This window comes from Hyaena hyaena, unplaced genomic scaffold (genome assembly GCF_003009895.1).
Source record: "Hyaena hyaena isolate Hyena2069 unplaced genomic scaffold, ASM300989v1 scaffold_2, whole genome shotgun sequence".
Classification (NCBI taxonomy): Eukaryota; Metazoa; Chordata; class Mammalia; order Carnivora; family Hyaenidae; genus Hyaena; species Hyaena hyaena.
In genome coordinates this window covers 9,000,314-9,020,148 of record NW_024080634.1, presented here as the reverse complement: position 1 = coordinate 9,020,148, position 19,835 = coordinate 9,000,314, and the positions used below count along the sequence as shown (strand labels likewise).

General features: G+C 41.2%; 1 protein-coding gene across 1 annotated transcript in view; it reads left to right on the top strand.

Moving 5' to 3' along the window:
* DSCAM (DS cell adhesion molecule) overlaps positions 1 to 19,835 on the top strand; it is a 627,938-nt gene that overhangs the window by 547,870 nt on the left and 60,233 nt on the right. Inside the window, exon 21 of the mRNA XM_039229776.1 lies at positions 16,034 to 16,187. Coding sequence (XP_039085707.1) covers positions 16,034 to 16,187 — 154 coding nt within the window. The remainder of the gene's footprint in view (positions 1 to 16,033; positions 16,188 to 19,835) is intronic.

The window sequence follows — 19,835 nt, the reverse complement described above, 5'->3', positions numbered from 1 at the left end:
GGTGCTGAGGTAAAGCACCTGGAAATCATGTTCTGTGACTCCTGAGCTCAGGGTTCACAGGAACCCCTGGGAAGGCCCTGATTCTGTCATCAGCCCCGACACATAACCATTTGCCAAAGAGAGACAAAATAATGAAAACCTAAATTCCACTGGAATTTGAAATGCTTCTTTATTTTTGTTCACCCATTCCTTCATCTGTTTGCATAGGACCCACATTTGTTGTTCTGACTCCACCAAGACAGAAAGAGTTCAGGGTACCCATAACACCAGCAGCTCACCCTCAATCTGCTCTTTATCTCTAAACTAAAACCCCAGACTTTCTTACTTGAAATTAGTCCTGATGGACCGATGCTTGGATGCCATAATCCCACTCGTGGATTATGTTAGTCTCCATCCCCTCAGCCTGTGGATTTCACACAATAAAATAGGAAGTTACAAACTGAACTTCCTATGAACAATTTTCATGTTGTCCTGAAAACATAAGCCAAGTGTCTACAAGGTGGAGTAGAACGGATTTGTCCAGGGATTTCCACCATCTTCTCATGCACAGAACAATAGAATTCCACCACCCAGTACCTTCCCAGCAAGACCCTTCCAAAAACAACAATCATAAGATGAAACTAACCAGAAAAGATGGGAATTAACAACCACATTTCTCACCTACTTCATGTGTGACTGCCACTAACTGGGTGTCTCTCTGCTGCCTTTGACTATATTAAAAAGCACTGTCAGTCTAGAAATATGATGATTACAAAGTGCTGTGGTCTTCTAGGCAGCACCACGTAAGTTTTGCAAACAGGGTCCAGAATCCCAGAGGTGTGTTCAAGGAAGTGAAGGGAACCAGAATCAGGCTGAGCTCATCTCTGTAAACACATCGCTGCTCATCTACTTCAAACATCATTTAATACCAGGGGTCCTGGGTTTTTTTTAATAGACTTTATTTTAAAGGGTGACAGGAAAGCCAAATAGGAGGTATACAGATTTCCCCATGTGAGACCTATTTATAAAATAAAATTATACCATTATAAGTGAAGACCAGAGAGATCTAATACGTTTCTCTTCACAAGGAAACGCTGGAAAATCTCACCCATTGTTTTGTGGGGGTTTTTTTCACTTGGAATTAGTAATAGAGTATACATTACTGTAAAGAAGGACTTTTGTTCCATCGTGAGTTTCTGTAATCTGACTTTAAGTCGGAAGAAAGGATCGATCACCATTTGTGAGGCTTTTACATTTCCGCCTATGCGTCAGAATGAACACCAGAGGGCAGTGCTAGGTCTATATATTTTTCTTGCTCATCTATCTGACTTTTTCTTTTCTTTGAAATGATTTCACAGTGGAATGTGGAGCATGGCAGGGTAAATGAGGACATGGCACACCCTGTAATTTAATCTTCTTTATAGGAGTCCCTCGGCTAACTTCCTCGCTGACGCAAATTTCCTCTTACGACCCCCAGCGAATGGACCTTGTTACAAGACCCAGGCTCTTGTCTCTAATGGGTAAAGAAAGCCCATTGTCTAATAATAGACACCAGTTTCACTGTATTCTCTTGGGTTCCCTAGGAAAAGGTATTGGGATTTGAAACTTCGTGTGTGTCGCCAGATAAGAAAGTGTAAATGCATCTGAAGTCTGGTGGTGCTGGGGAAACATGAGTCCCCGTGAGGGACGAGCAAATGCACTGAGACATTAACTGCCCCAGGCAGAGATTCGAGGAGCAAAATCTCAGAAGTCATTTGAGTCAAGGAATTCATGCATATAATTCAGGGGCCGTGGCTATGAATTTTCATAGATGATGTTTTGAAGGATCAATTCACACACTACCTTGTAAGGTCCCAGGAAGAGAGTAGCGAGGCTGGATCTCCACTCTAGCCCTCCTCCCCACATGAAAGCAACCTCTGCCCTAGATTAACCAAGCACAAGGATAGAGAAAGTGTCTCTTTCACAGTGCTAAGCCGATTGAGACGGGACTTAGAAACGTGAAATTAGACAGCACGAACTTCTCAGCAATGAAGAGCAAAATCAGAAGGCCTAAAATGATGATATCAGTGAGCTGAGACTCACCTCAGTTTTTCCGGTAACAAACATCCCTTCTTTTTTTAGACTTTCTCTTCTTCTAGGCTCTTTCTCCCTTAAATGTAGCCACCCTTAAATGTAGACATTTCTCAATGCTCTTCCTTTATCTTCTTTTTCTATTCTTACTGTCTTCATGAATCATTGAATCTGTTCTTATATACTTCTTAAAGTATATTTATTTATTTTGAGAGAGAGAGAGAGCATGCAGGAAAGGGGCAGAGAGAGAGGGAGAGAAAGAATCCCAGGCAGGCTCTGGGTTGTCAGCACAGAGCACAATGTGGGGCTCAAACCTATGAACCGTGAGATCACGACCTGAGCCAAAATCAAGAGTTGGATGCTTAACCGACTGAGCCACCCAGGCGCCTTTTTCTTATAATTTAACTATCATCTGAAGTTACAGAGGTCAAAAATGTTTCTCTCTAGCCACGACTGACCATCTTAGAGGACCAGTCAATCCATATTTCCAAATTCCTTCCATCCATGTCTTCAGGAGTCTCTACCACATGCAACATGTCTCTAACCAGAGTCATTCTTGTCTGCCTTCTCTTCCTGTTCTCCAGCTAAGCCAGTGATCTAAAAGTACCCTCTGTCCCCTGACCAGAGGCCTAAACCCTCTGGGATTTACACCAACAGCTTTATTTCTCTTTCACGTTCACATCTGTCGTGAGTTTGTGGTGGCTCTGCTCCATATTATCCATACTCCAGGAAGCACCCGTGTGGGTTTTATGGCAGAAGGAATACATCTCTGGAAGGTCTGACATGGGCACAGCATGGCCTCCCCAACCCCAGGGGGGACAGGAAGCACAATACTAACAGGTACCCAGAGACCAGGAAAAACAGGGCAGCCTGGAGAACAGCTCTAATGGCGACCACAGTATTATGGGGATAGAGGATAGAGTGTCTGCTTTTCTTTGGGGAGTTCCTGGTTCTGGGGAAGGCAGAAAACACCAGAGACTGTCACTGTTCTTGTGAGGTGGCAGAGGACACAACTGTGGCACGCAGAGCACAGGATGACATGAGCACAGGTGACGGGGTGTTGCCCAAACAGTGTGGTCAGAGACAGCTTCTTGGGATGCTCATGTAGCCTTGGCTTGTAGGCAAGGAAGAGTTTTACCTGATGGAAAGGTATTATGGCCAGAGGAAATAGCATCTGCAAAGTGACATCATGTCATGAGAATTTTCTCCCTCCAATATCTTTTTAATCCTCTCCCTTCTTTTCAGGCCCACCTGGGGAACCAAACCAGGTTAGAAGTCTCAAGGGCCTGTCCATTGTCCACACTGCTGCCATAATCATTCTTTCCAATTCTGTATCTGACCATGGCAATCCCTTGGGCGAATACTTGGATGACTTCTCCCTTTTTACCTAAAACAGAGGTCAAAATCCCCAAGATGACCTGAACAGATTTCCCAGATTTCCACAATCCAGCTCTAACTTCTGCCCGGTGTCATATCTCCTATTCTATTAATCTACCCGTCTATTCCTAAGCCGTTCCATCCTGTGTGTGTGTGTGTGTGTGTGTGTGTGTGTGTGTGTGTCCTCCTCCCATTAAAGTCTTTGTTCTTAAGGCTCAACTTAAATGCTGTATTATTTACTCCACCATTTTGGAGCATTTGCTATATGTTAGCAAATGCTAAACACATTATGCCTGTGGTTTCCAAACTTGTTCTTTCATGACTCATAATAGGAAATGTATCTTATAATCATAATCCAGTACACACACAACAAAAGCTTCATAAACAAAACTTACACTTGCTACACGTGATGCACTCCGATATTTTCCATCCTACTGGATTTCCTTCTTCTTCTATTTTGCTCTGTAAATGATTGTCATAACTCACAAAATTGCCTTTATGACTCACATCTTAAAAAGTACTAGTTTTCATCAGTTAATTCCAATGGTTACCATATTAGGGTGGGGTTATTATTATCTCACTGTCACAGAACTGAAATGGAGAATGTGCTCTCTGTCCAGGGCCATGCAGTTAGCAAGGTAAAGACAGGGTCTGCAACCCACAGGTGTCTGAGCTCAGAGTCCAGGCCCTTCGCGGTGATAGCCTGTGGCCTTCCCTGAGAAGCAGGCTCCGTCTCACCTTAGAGTTCCCCAGCATTGACTTCCAACCTCACTTTGGCATAACAACCACAGTCCTTGCGTTATTGTTTAGGTGGGAACATCGTTGGGCCCCCAGTTCAAATGCAGACTCCACAGTTAGTCACTGTTATTCCCTTAGAAAGCCTAGTGTTATGCTGAAATAGTGGATGTTCAGCAAATGTTGTGTTGAATTCAATTTTATGGATTATGGCCATGAGTCATCCTATAGAGGTTAAACTGTATAATGAAGTTTTTGGTTCATAAGGTAGAAAAGCATATCCTATGCTCAGGGAGGTTTTCAATATTAGCAGGAGTTAGACACAGTGCCTGTGTTGTTAAATCACTGACATGGAGATCATCCTTCTATAGCTCTGTCTAAAAGACCTAATTGTGGGTCTCTTTTCTGTGATGACACAGCTAGAAATTTTGGAATAGCCAAAAGTTGGCTAAGAGTGCATGGGCTTCTTCTGTTTATACATGTGCAATGAATTACTTTTTTAAAATTTTTTAATGGTTTTTATTTATTTCTGAGAGAGAGAGACAGCACGAGCAGAGGAGGGTCAGAGAGAGAAGGAGATATAGAATCTGAAGCAGACACCAGGCTCTGAGCTAGCTGTCAGCACAGAGCCTGACATGGGGCTCGAACCCATGAACCATGAGATCATGACCTGAGCTGAAGTCAGATGCTTAACCAACTGAGCCACCCAGGTGCCCCAATGAATTACCTATTCATTACCCAATAAGTTATGGTGATCAAGTCAGATTAAGGGAACACTTTTGCAGGTAGATCATTGGCGCAGCGGATGGGGTGACAGCAGAAAGGAGATGAGGTGAAATTGTAGTGAACAGAGACGAAATTGTTCAAAAGAGCCTGGGAACTATAAGGACCCTGTAATGCCAGTCTGGCTAATTGGATGGTGTCCTGATTCTACACCAGTTCTTTCTGTACTTTTCTGGGTATCAACTCTAATATGCTTGCAAAACAATAATTTTTATATTTGAAAGGCCCAAAAGTAAAATATCTTATGTTTGGAAAACTTTTTAAAAAGTAGCCAACAGTGATAGATATATTACAGCAGCTACAGGCATTTCAGTGAAGTGCAGAGGAAACCACCCAAACTGGTGTGGAAAACAAGCAGTATTAATATGCTGTTCCAGCTAAGATACTTCCCATCCTGGTCGGTCCCTTTAGGATGGTCTTCACTGATCCATTATCTTCTATTAGAGGTGAAAAATACTGAAATAAAATGAAAGTCAGAGCAAAATGCATTATACATAAGTAAAGAACAAAGACAAACCTGAAATCAATCCTGCCACTACTAATTTTTAACGTAATCCAGACTATTTTTTCTGCCCCTAAACAGAACGACTTGATATGGCCTTACAGTACCCATAATTCAAAGGGCTGCTTATTTTGTTTATCTTGCGTCAGGAGAGGCTTCTTTAAATCACTGCTGTGAACATACTATCTATAAAGTCAGAACATTCGAGTCTTTTTTTTTAATAATTAAATATTAGGGCTTTTTAAAGCACCATACTTCTTTGATAGAATTAGTTTTTCATTAAAAAGTTAATTGAAATTTTTTAAGTGGAATTCTTTTTATATCCACGAGATATGCTGAATAATTTGATCTGAGCGGCCTGTGAATCCATAGTCATTCTCTACACAGTTTTTCTTGATTGCATTCAAATCATTTCTAGGTCATTAGTCAACTTAATGCAACAAGCATTTCCTCAGGCCATCCAGTTAGTGGTCGGTGAGCCCTGACTTTGCAACGCTAGAATCTAGGGTGCCTGGGGCATACGTAAAGGGAGGGACATGGCAAGGCAACTCTCAAAGAACCCAAACTCTGACCAAGGCCACAAGATTGCACCAAGACTGTGCAAGACACAATGCAGAGTGAGATAAAGATAAGGACCATACATGACCCATAAAAAAGGGCAGATGTGGTGCCTGGTTGACCGGATGTGAGAAGACTCACAAGTCTTTGCAAGTCACCCATCGAGCTAAATAGTGTGAGGGATTTGGAAATGAATCCAGCAATTATTGGTTAAACATCCAGTTGAATAAAATTTGTTAAAAAGCATTGAAAGTAATTCATTGTGACTAATTTTGTCTTATTTATTGGTTAAAAAGTGTCTGAAATATGAGGGAAATTGTTGCACCAAAACCACAAGGCAGAAATAATTCTGTAGTGAAAGTAAATCCGGTAGACCCTGTTCTCAGGCTTTTTTTTCATGGGTGACACTGAGGCACAGGGAGAAAACCAATCTTGCAGCAACCTCTACATTCTTTGGAGGAGAATACTGTCGAGTCCCTCAGAAATCTATGACACCAGCCACCAGATCTGAAGCAATAATAAGAGAGAAAGAACCCATGAATGTGAGCTGCCTGGTTTGAGTATTGCAAGGTTTATATCAAGACCTATATTTTCCACTCTTGGTACAATTTTAGGGAAACAACATGTCTGAGGTTTTATTGAAAAAAACTTTGCCATGAATTTTTTTTTAAAACAAATACATGAAGTTTTTTTATTTATTTTCCTAGGCATTTTCCAAATACTAATCATGTCCTCCACTACAACTGGAGTTCTTTTGGAAAGGGAATTCAAATTATTTTTACTTCTAGATTTTAGCAGGAACTTACCAGACTCTCACTATGCCTCATCTAATGAATCCTCTGTTTGCCAAGCCAGGATCATTTCTTGTTCTTTTTGGGGCAGGAACTTACCTCACAGTCTGTACACTGGACTTGAACTCAGTAAATGCCTGTGAATTAAAGCACAGTGACTCTGTATGAGGTTTCCCCATTAGAGGTATGATGATAAGAGCTCTTGCATACCTTTTCTTTGCAAGAACCAAAGGAGAGATTTGTAGTTCAGTGAGTTTACTTGACTGTCCCCAACTTTCCTATTCCTCTGGCGATCCCTTATCAACCCAGTTATAGTGATCCACTCAAGATTAATTCATATCGTAGGCATAATCAAATCTTCTAGAGTGGCTAATATCTCTGTCTTAACTTTGAAGATGAGACGACAGAGTTATAGATCTGCCAGCAGAAAATTAAATATTTAGAGGCTTAAATATTTAAATATTGAGAAAAGTGTCTCTCTTTCCTCCCCACCAATTTCTCCTTCTGCCATTTCTGATTCATTAATCCTGGGAACCCTCATTTGGAAGGTGCTTTTCTTTGATTACAATTTTTCTGTCTTCAGAGAGAAGCTCCCTGGCCCCATTCTATTCCCTCCACTCTCCCAGTGCTTCAAAGTCTCTGATGCATCATTGCAGCTGAAGTGTTAGGAGAAATCTGGAAATAAAATGGATCCCTTCTCACTGACCATCCCCAGAATTTGGGAGGCAGTGACCCAGGATGGAATATACATGGAAATTAGCAAGTCATCTCAAATGTGGTTAAATCATTGCACTGAGAAATCTAATGTCCAAAATAGGGCAGCTGATGGGAGGTAAATATAATCAGTTATTATATCTCATACAAAACATTGAGGAAAATGTTCCATAAGGAAGCAATATTCATCCCCCCTCTTTCTTAGAACCTGCATTTTTGACTGAACATTAAAGGGAAGGCTTTGAACAAATAGATTTGCTTTACTACCCTGGATGAATTGTCTTTTCTCCCATTTAGCTCTTTTTTTTTTTTTAATGTTTATTTATTTCTAGGAGACAGAGAGAGAGACAGCATGAGCAGGGGAGGGTCAGAGAGAGAGGGAGTCACAGACTGAAACAGGCTCCAGGCTCTGAGCTGGCAGTCAGCACAGAGCCCGACGTGGGTCTCAACCCACGAACTGTGAGATCATGACCTAAGCGAAAGTTGGACGCTTAACAAACTAAGCCACCCAGGCACCCCATCCCATTTAGCTCTTATTCTCTTACCTGTTGTCACCTCTTGGACTTGTTAACAATGGTTGAATTATGCACCATCTATGGGTAAATGATTATGAAATTCACAGTACACCCCTCTGGAGGAGGCACCTTACACTGCTGGAGACCTCCAGTCTTGCTCTCTCCTCAGGGCCCATATGGAAGCATCCTTAACCCACCATGCTGGAAGTGACAGCCAGCCCCAGCAGCCTGCTCTCCTGCTGGGAGCAAGACTGGCCTTTGCCACTCTGCGTAGCCTTTGGCCTCTTCAAGGTGTGATTCACCAGTCTGTATGTTCTTCCAGACTCCGAGGTCTCTGAGTGGTTTGGTTCAAGCTCCAAACCCCCCAGCACTCCTAGGTGGGAATGCACAAACTTCTCTTAACAAGAACATCCTATTCTTGACTTAGCCTTTGAGGGGGCCCAGAGATAGATGATGGACAAGATATCAGAATTAGAAAGCCATGCTGATTGGTCTCATGTTTGTAGTTAGGAAAGAAGGTTATCAGCATCTTTGGGATGATTCTCACTTGTTACGCTCATTGTTAAAACTTTAAGACAACAGGAAATGTCACATTTAATACCAAGTTACATATATTATGAAGAAAACAAATCAACTCTTCTATTGCTTAAATTGTTCAGTTGGCAACCTTCGGTTTACACTTATGAGATACAAAAAATTGTGCCTAATTATGGCAGCGATAGGGGAATAGACTGGTATCAGAGGAAGATAACACCAATGCATCTCAATTTCCCAAAAAAAATAGGAACTTCTGAACAGCCAGACTATTATTTCTCACCCTAATCTATAGAGACATTTCATTCCAACAGGAAGAATTTTCTATAAATCTGTTTACTTTAGCTTTGGATGATCTTCTATATAAATAGTGAAACAAATATTATTGCATGAGAAATTGTATTTTTATCATTGATTTTATCCATGCCTTGTGTTGCAGGTAAAAATTAAATAAAATGCTTAGTTTGGAGGTAGTCAAGAACAAATTGTACCTTTTAGACAGGATGCTTATTGAGTTTTAACTAAAAGCTATGTGCTCTTCACAGAAAATCCTTATTTTGTAAATATATTTTCATGCTCTGTTGATGCTTAATGTTCACTAGGAGGAATTGTTATAATTTGCACATCATTAAGCTTTGTAAAATTAATTTGGCAACAACATAGCCTTGGAACATTACAGAATACAAATGCACACAGTCTTGGGATTGTCTCATCAGATTGTTAAGAAACAAGCCAAATTCCCCCCTGAAATTCTAGAAGGATCTGATTTTCCCATGATTTTCTGAACACAAGACAAGCCAGGCATGTGTGAGGGGTGGGGTGATGATGGGTCCAGATAGGGTAACAATAGTGCATGCACATTAAAGCATGTGCACACACCTGAGGAACTTGCGCAAGAGCCCTATTCTCTCCATTTAATCATATGACACTGTGTATACAGAAGTCAAATAATGGACAATGGGAAATTCTCTGACTTTATTTTTTATTGAGTGAGCATGACATCTATGACAATGAACAGGTAGAGTTAACACTTGCACCCCTTGATTAATTATAGAGCTGGTATTGCAATTCATGCAGCCTAATGACCTACAGCTTACAAGGGTAAAAGTAAGCCCTTCATGTGTCTGGTTGCTTGTAAATGGCAATACTGGACTTGGGCCAGCGGCACTGAGCTTGAACTTCTGTCCACCCTTTCTGCCACTCTGACCTTAGTGAGACTCTTACTCTGTCTACACCTTTGTTTCTTCGCCCAGGTCCCACTTTTATATCAAAATACCACACTGGGTGGCTTAAATAAGCAGGTCTTTATTTCTCATAGTTCAGGAGGCTGGGAAGTCCAAGATCAAGGCACCCTCAGATTCAGTGTCTGGTGTGGGCCTTTTTCCTGAGTTTTCATTGTATAGCAAACAGAGAGGGAGCTGAGGAAAGAGACTTGTTGTCTCTTCATCCTCTTATAAGGCCATAAATCTTGTTCATGAGAGTTCTACCCTCATGACCTAATTACCTACCAATGGCTCCACCTCGTAATATCATCACATTGGGGAATTAGGATTTCAACATATGCATTTGGGGGACACAAACATTCAGTCCATTCTGCCTCTGGCCTCACAAAGTCCATGTCCATGTCAAGTGCAAAGTACACTCATTCTATCCCAGTAGATCCCAAAGTCTTAACTCATTCCAACATCTACTTTAAAGTCCAAAGTCTCATGTACATACTGGCTGAATTAGATATGAGTAAGACTCCAGGTACATTCATCTGGAGGCAAAATCCACTCCAGCCATGAACATATGAGACCAGGCAAATTACGTGCTTCCAAAATACAATTAGGACATGCATAGGGTAGACATTCCCATTCCAAAAGGAAGAAATAGGAAAGAAGGAAGGAGCGATGGTTCCCAAGGAAGCCCAAAACTTGGCAAGGCAGATCCCACTGGATCTTAAAAAATAAGAATACTCCTCTTTGGTTCAATGCTCTGCCCTTGAGGCCTCTGGGATTGCAATGTCTCCCTGATTACATAGGAGGGCTCTGCCCATGCTGTGGCTCTATACAGAGGCTCTATCCATTTTGCAGTTATGCAAGGCTTTGCTGGGCAAGGCTCTCCCTGACTCAGCTCTGGGAGGTTCAGTCCCCAAGGCTTTAGGTGGAGGCTGTCTGGCCTGTTGAAACCAAGTCAGTGACCCTGATGATCTCTGAATATCCTTCAGAGCCATTCTTCCCCTTTCTTGAAGAACAGCACAAGTTCAGGGCCAAGTAGCTCTACCATCCTGTTCTGTAGAATCTAAGAACTCCGCTCTCTTTACTTCTATCCCATCTCCGTCTCCTTAGGTTCAAATTGGAAATTTTCCTGCTGGTGTGACTGCTTTCAGTCCATAGCTCACACCCACACCATCTCCTCACCATAGGGCTGCTGGGCCACATCCTTAATGTTCTCATCCAAACGCACTTTTTCCTGTTTTTGCAACACTGTTAGGCTGAGAATTTCCCAAATCTTTCAGTTGTGGTTCCTCTTGGCTTAACAATTCCTTCTTCAATTCATTTCTCTTTTTTACATTTTACCATAAGCAGTCAGGAGGAGCCACACTTAGAAATCTGAGCTAAGTGTCCAATGTTATCGCTTACACATTAGACCTTCCACAAGACACTAGAACATGAACATAATCCAGGTAAACTTTTTGCACCTTATAGCAGAGATCACCTTTTCCCATTATCCAATAACACGTTCCCAATTTCCATCTGAGGCTTCACTAAAATGGCTTTTACCACCCACATTTATACCCACATCCTGTGCGTAATCATTTCTGTGTTCTCTAAGAAGAGGCAAACTCTCTCCAGTTCTCTCCTTCTTTGTGATCCTTCACCAGAATCATCATTAACAGACCCTTCACAGGATCGTAGCTTCTTCTAGCATCAACATCAAAACTCTTTCCACCTCTACCCAGTCTGAAGCCACTTCCACATGTTTAGGTGCCTGTTACAGCAACACCCTACTATCAGTACTAATTTTTGTATTTGTCTGATTGGGCTGCTATAACAAAATACCACCCTGAGTGGTTTGCACAATAGACACTTACTTCTCAGGGTTCTGGAGGTTGGAGGTCCAAGATTCAGGTCCAGTAGATGCAGTGCCCATTGTCTTCCCGGTTTAGAGAGGGCCACTTTCTTGCTGTGTCCTCAGACGGTAAAGAGCGAAAGCTCTTGTGTCTCTTCCTTTTTTTATATAAGGAAGGGCATTAATTCTATAATGAGAGCCCCACCCTCATGACCCAATCTGATCCTGATTACCTCCCAAAGGCCTCACTTCCAAATCCCATTACTTTAGGGATTAGGACTTCAACATATGAATTCTGGGAGAACACATGCATTCAATCCACAGCATCCCTCATCTGTAAAATGGATCTGAGATCAGCCTGCCTGTCTTATATGGCTTCTTCTAAGAAGAGGTGTACCTGTCTGAGTCTATGCCTCCTTGACATTCCATGGTTCTTGCTCCATGTAATTTGAAGCTTTGTCGTTAAGCTCATAATTGTTTAGGATTGTTATGTCCTCTTGAGTAATGGATCCCTTTATTATTATGAAATTACCATCTTTATCACTGGTAAGATTCTTTACTCATAAATCTATTTTGTCTGATATGAATATAGCCACTCCAGCTTCTTTTTGATTAGTATTAGCATGGTATAGTTTTTCTGTCCTTTTATTTCTAACATACTTGTGTTTTTGTTTTTTTATTTAAAATTTTATTTTAATTTTTAATATTTTATTTATTTCGGAGAGAGAGAGAGAGACAGTGTGAGCAGGGGAGGGGCAGAGAGAGAGGGAGACACAGAATTGGAAGCAGACTCCAGTCTCTGAGCTGTCAGCACAGATCCCGACGCAGGGCTCAAACCCACAAACTGTGAGATCATGACCTGAGCCCAAGTCGGACACATAACTGACTGAGCCACCCAGGCGCCCCCCACAAAAAATTTCTTAATGTTTATTTTTGAGAAGCATTGAGAGACAGAGCACAAGGAATGGAGAGGAGGAGAGAGAGGGAGACACAGAATCCGAAGCAGACTCCAGGCTCTGAGCTGTCAGCACAGAGCCCGACGCGGGGCTCCAACCCACAGTTCATGGGATCATGACCTGTGCCTAAGTCGGACGTTCAACTGACTGAGCCACCCAGGCGCCCCATACTTGTGTTTTTATATTTGAAAAAGAGTTATTGTAGGCAGCATATAGTTGTATATTGCTTTTATATTCATTCTTACAACCTCTGCTATTAATTAGGATTTTAGATCATTTACGCTTAATATAACTATTGATCTATTGATATTGACTTAAATCTATAATCTTTCTACTTGGTTTTTTATTGTCATATTTGTTTCTTTTCTTTTTTTACTTTTTTGGATTAATGGAATATTTTTTATAATTTCATTTTACTTTTTTGGTTGGCTCATTAGCTTTATTTCACTCTTTATTTTGTAATTTCAGTGATTTCTTTAGGAAATCACATATATATTTAACTTATCATTTTATACTTTCAGTTGATGTTGCACATTGCACATACAGTACAAGGATCATATCATAGTATGCCTCCATTTTTTCCCTTCTTAATATTTGTGTAACTGTTGTCATACATTTTACTTTTATTGGTGTTGTAAACCCCACACTGTGTCATTATTATCTTTTGATTATCAATTATATTTAATGAGATTTAAATAATAAGAAAAAATCATATATTTACTTACTCAATTTCCATTTCCGGTACTTTACACTCCTTTGTTTACATTTTTATTTCTATCTGGTAACACTTTCCTTCCCACCAAAAGACTTTCTTTAACATTTCTTGTAGTGTGGATCTGGTGATAATTAATTCGTTCAGATTTTTATATTTTGAAAAAGTTTTTATTTCTTTTTAGTTTTAAAATATATGTTTTTTGAGTATAGAATTCTAGGTTGACTTTTTTTTTTCTTTTAGTACTTTAAAAATGTTGTTCTACTGTCTTCTTACTTGATGTCTTAGTCAGCTCAGGCTGCCATAACAAAAATACCATAGATTGGGTGGCTCATAAATAACAGAAATTTATTTCTCATGGTTCTGGAGGCTGAATATCTAAGATCATGGAGCCATCATGGTGGGGTTATGATGAGGGTCCTCTACTGAATTGCAGATTTGTCATTGTGTCCTCACATGGTGGAAGGGGGCACGGGAGCTTTCTTGGGTCACTTTTATAAGGGCACTAATACCCTGACTTAATCAGCTCTCAAAGACCCCACCTCCTACTACCATCACCTTGGGGGATTAGGTTTCAATGTACAAATTTGGGGAAGACGTTCATAGTAGCATTTGGATTGTTTTTGACAAGAAGTCTTCTGACATCATTGTTTTTGTTCCTCCACATACAACATATCCCTCCTCTGACTACTTTTAAGATTTCCTATCAGTGGTTTGAGCAATTTGGCTATGATATGATATGCCTTGATGTAGTTTTCTTCATATTTCTGTGGCTGAGCTTCATTGAGACTCTTGCTTTCTGTGTTCATGGTTTTCATGAAATGTGGGAAAATTTCAGTCACTATTTTATCAAACATTTTTCTGTCATGCCTCCCTTCTCTCCTTCAGGGATTACATGTATGTTAGGCTGCTTGATGTTGTTCCATAGCTCGCTAAAGCTTTGCTAAGTTTAGTCTTTTCTCTGTGTTTCATATATTAATATGTCTTCATGTTCACTGACCTTTTTTTTTCCTGCAAATCTAAACTGCTGTTAATCTAATCCAGTGTATTTTTCATTTCACATACTGTAATTGCATCTCAAATTTTGACTTGGGTCTTTTTATTTCATTCATGGATCTATTTAAATTCTTGGATATCTATGGTTATAATATAGCCATAATACAATTGCAATAACTGTTACCATTTCTGCTAAATTTAACATTGGTGTCAATTATAGGTCATTTAGGTTTGATTGAATTATATCTTCTTTATGAAAGAAATGTTTCTCTGGTTTTCTGCATTCCTGAAATCTTTTTCTAATAGCTTTTTAAAGATATAACTCACTTACAATAAAATTCATGCTTTTAAAGTATGCAATTCAGTGGCTTTTAGTATATTCACAGAGTTACGCAGCCCCCATTATTACCTAATTTTAGAACATTCATCCTCATCTCCAAAAGAAATCTTATGCCCTATAGCAATCATTCCCCATTCTGTCCCAACTCTACCCTGCCCCTAACAACCACTAGTGTACTTTCTGTCTCTATGGATTTGACTATTCTGGAAATTTTGTAAAAAGGGAATCATAAATATGTGATCTTTTGTAATTGGCTTTTCTCACTTAGTATAATATTCTCAAGATTTATCCAAGCTAAACATGTATTAGTACTTCATTTCTTTCTACTGTTGGATAATACTCCCTTGTATGAATACAATACATTTTGTTTACCCATTCGCTAGTTGATATTTGGGCTGTTCATATGTGGAAAAATTTTATTGGATGTCAAACATTACTAATTTTACCTTTTCGGGTACTGAATATTTTTACTGCTATAAATATTCTGACTTTTGTTCTGGGAGACAGTTAAGTTACTTAGTGATAATATCATCTATATGAATTTTGCTTTTAATATTTGTTAGGCAATACCAGTGCGGTGTTCAGTCTAGACCTAATTATTCCCCACCACCAAGGTAAGACCCTTATGGACTGTATCCAATGCCCTGTGAATTTTGAGGGCTTCTAATTTGGCTGATGGAACAGGCATTATTCCCAGCCCTATGTAAATTCTGGGCACCTTGACCTCCAATCCATTATGGTAGTTCTTTCCCTAGTTTCTGGTAGTTTCCTTAAATACCTGCACAAATCTGCTTGGCAGAATTCCCAGGTGGGACCCTCTTCAGAACCCTCGAGTGCTCTCTCATGTAGCTGTATCCTGTGAGCTCCAGCTTCCTCTCAGTCTTTCAGGTGTGAACCCTTACCTCAGGGACGTGGCCGGGCTCCTCCTGGGCTCCTTCTCTGTGCCACACCCTGGAGACTTTCACAAAAATGTAAAAACCCTGCAATAATAAGCTTACTTCATTTGTTTTCCATATTTCAGTGATCTCTGTCCTCCATTGCCTTAGCCAATACCCTTGAGACTGTGGTTTCATATAATCTGTGTGTCCTTTGGTTGTTTTGGGTAAGAGGGTAAATCTGTTTTTGTTACTTTATCTCAGCCGAAATCATATGTGCCACGACCTGTAATGTAAATGGCTAAACTACACATTGGTAGCTGCCAAAGCTGCTGCATAGAGAACTGTAAACTCTCCATGTGTATATATGAGACATCAGTATCCATATCAATATATTCCAGCCTTTTAAAAAAAAAAAAAAAAGGATTAGTGGTGATTTTTGTTTGTTAGGATAGATAATATGTTGATAACCACATCTTTAGTAAATCCATTTGTCCCATTTGCCTCCTTGAATGTGGAAACATTTATGTCTCCTCTCACAGGTGATCAGCGAGTTTGAAGCCTCTCCTGACTCATTTTCCTACAGAATTCCCAACCTGAGTCGGAACCGTCAGTACAGTGTCTGGGTGGTAGCAGTGACTTCAGCCGGGAGAGGAAACAGCAGTGAAATCATCACGGTAGAGCCATTAGCGAAAGGTGTGCCATTGTAGTAAAGACCTCATTTCCCATCGTAATTGGACTGTGTTTAAATCCCTGTTCTCTCAGAAATAAAGCTTACAATGCCCTAAAAATCTCCAGAAAATCAGAACATCACATAACATTTCCACCTAAGAAATAAGGTTGCTGCTAGCTGGCACTGGGCGTTTGTGCAAATCAGAAAAGAATCCTCCTAGAAGTGAACACAGCACTAAGGGTGAGTGGCTCCACAATTCAAAGTGCCTTAAGGAAAACAAAGAAAAAGAGTTCCCCCGCCCCATTCATCCCTTTGGGTACGTGAAAATCACTCCATAGTAATTCCTTAAGGAAGTTCTGCTTTCATCAAAATCAAGCATCATACTCCTTAAAGAGAAATGTTTATTTTGGAGACTTATGAATATAAGAAAATCTTCAGTCCTTCTTCCAGTGATAAAACACTATAAGCAAGATAATTAATAGTGGGAAGTCCGAGTCACCAAAGAACAAAAAGTTCCTAAAAATGAATATAGTACCTTCACACTAAGTTGTTATACTGGTCCTTTGAAAGCACATATAGTCACAGGATATTCTTATTCTACTTCTGGTAATTGCTACCACCCAGTGTTTAGGGAACCACTAAATTAGCACTTCTCACAAGTAAGTGTACTAATATCACAATTCCAGGCTAGCAGGAGATGTCCCCTGATTTTGGAATATACCACATTGGCAATTTATTACTAACAAGGCTGCTAGGTGCCCCAAAGAGAACATAAGAGAACATTCCAAGATTCCAATTTTACCTCTAAGAGCTCATGTTAACTTGCTTATAAATGTGACACTAAGAAGGAGGCAGAATAGCGTAGTGAGGGAAAAAGAGAATGCTGTCACATTTTGAACACAATTACAGATAGAAAGTAAATATATTGTTGGTAAGATAAATAAATTGGTGGATTTTTTTTTACTATTAGAATCTGTGATTATGATATCCAGCCACCCCTCACACACACTCTCACATTTAGAAAACAGTGACTATCAATGGACCTAAGGCTGGCACAGTGGGATAAAAGCAAACCAGCAATATGAAATGTCAGCTTAGCAGTAGCTTTACCTCTCCTCTGCCTCTGTGTGTTCAGTGTCTGGCAGGTGGTGGGAAAAGTCCTTTTTCTCAAGAGGAGAGATGGAGAGGGGTCAGCACTCAGACACCCCCATACCTGGGATGTGAAGAGCCTACCCAGGAGACAGAGTCGGGTCCAGGAGTACCTCCAGGTCCAGGAGTAGCTCTGCAGAACATCAGCTTTCTCTGGGGAGGTTGAGGCACATGGGCTACAAGAGAGGAAGCGGTGAGGCCAGACAAGCAAGAAAATAGCCAGGAGGGCCAGGCCTGGAACTCAACAGAGATGTGGTTTTTTTTTTTTTATTCTTGAGACTTTTTTTTTTTTTTACAAATAGTTTATTGTCAAATTAGTTTCCACATAACACTCAGTGCTCATCCCCACAAGTGCCCTCCTCCATGCCCATCCCCCCCTCCCCCCACATCCATCAGTCCTCAGTTTTTGTCAGCATTCAAGAGTCTCTCATGGTTTGCCTCTCTCCCTTTCCCCCACCATTTCCGCCCTTCTTCTCCCCCTTGTTCCTCCGTCAAGTTCCTCCTAATCCTCCTATATGTGCAAACATATGATATTTGTCCTTCTCTGCCTGACTTATTTCGCTCAGCATAACACCCTCAAGTTCCATCCATGTTGCTACACGTGGCCAGATTTCATTGTTTCTCATTGCCATGTAGTATTCCATTGTATAGATAAACCACATCTTCTTGATCCATTCGTCCATTGATGGACACTTAGGCTCTTTCCGTGTTTTGGCTATTGTGGAGAGTGCTGCTATGAACATTGGGGTTCATGTGCCCCTGTGCATCAGCACTCCTGTATCCTTTGGGTAAATTCCTAGCAGTGCTATTGCTGGGTCCTAGGGGAGTTCTGTTGTTAGTTTCCTGAGGAACCTCCACACTGTTTTCCAGAGGGGCTGTACCAGTTTACATTCCCACCAACAGCGTAGGAGGGTGCCCGTTTCTCCACATCCTCGCCAGCATCTAGAGTTCTCTGATTTGCTCATTTTAGCCACTCTGACTGGCTTGAGGTGGTATCAACAGAGATGTTTTGGAAAAGAGGGAGTGGTCCACCATGGCAACAGCTGCTAGAAGGTCAAGGGAAACAAGACTAGAAGTGCCCTTGGGTTGGCCACACAAAGGACCTTGCTGATCTTGAGAGCCATTTCATGGGGATGGGAGCTGGTTGAGGGGACAGAATAGATGGGAGTTGAGGAAGCAGACCTAGTTGGTAGAAAGTTCTCCAAACACACATCACCTGGAAGAAGCCACAAGCTGGAGTGAGGATGGGCCTCACCTAAGGAAAGGCTCTGGGCTAATATGTCAGCCAGCAGAACATGTCTGCATGGCAATGGGAAGACTCAAGTAGAGGAGGGGGGGGTGATAATCCAGGGGGGAGTATGGGGCCACAGGACTGAGGTTTGGAGGAAGACAGGAAAGGCAGAGTTCCCAACCTGAGTTTTCTGTTTCCTCTGCCAACCATTAGGCGATTTGGGGTGTGGTGGAGAAAGGAGTTTGAGAAAAGGAAGGACAGTAGGAAATTATCACTGCAGAAAAATAGGAAGGAACTTACTAACAAAACAGTAAGATTGGAGGGCAGAGCAGTCAGGTCAGTTGAGGTCGGTGATTGTAAATGTATGGTGGGCCCTAAATTCTCTGTTGTATGGATTTCTCCAGAAATGTTCGGTTTCCTATGTTCAAGTGGAATTCACTCAGAGTTAGGCTTGATCCAGATGGGTTTTCCAGAAAACGGCTGAGCTAAGGAACAGCTTAGGCATGGAGCAGATGTTCTGGCTAAAAACCTCCACCCAGAAGCCCCAGGCACTGGCAAACCACAAAGGCTGACAGGATCAAGCTGGAGAGAAGCTGCCAGCAGCCCAAGGAGACTGGTCCAGATTATCCTGTAGTTTCTGGGAGATGGATGCAGGCAGCAGCAGTGGCAAATCTATCAGCAGGTGGCAAAGTCCAAACTCCAGAGTTAAGGTCACAAAAAGGACTGCTGTTACATGTACGAAGTGGCAGAATGGAAACATGGACCCAGTCCTGGAGGAAAACCATCCCGAAGGAGCCCAGGACCAGGGTCGAGCAGTACAGAGCCCAGAAAGGATGTCCAGTTGCAGGTGGAATTGAATCTCAGAATCACCTGAGGTGCACGTTAAGACTCCTTAAACTCATCCAGGATCCATTGAATCACAGGTCAGCATAGGAATCTGTGTTTCTAACAGAGACTCTAGATGATTCCCTTGACTGCTCCCTTTTGAAAACCATATCTGGTGAGTTCTGTAGCTTAGTCTTGGAATTTCAGATGAGGACCCTTTACATTCCAGCTGCCACAAATGGGCCTTAATTCTACAAACTGGGAGTGCTGGGCTTCAAGATGAAGTGATTCTGGCCTATATTGCTCAAAGTGCTGATGAGCAATTGTTCATAAGGCCTGGAACTGATTTTAAGGCCAGTATATTAAAGCATTAAAATGGAATAGAGTCAAATAGTCTAGACTGACTTGAAAGAAAAAATGTACCAAAGATCAGAATGCATGAAACACGGTAAGTGTTAATTTAAGG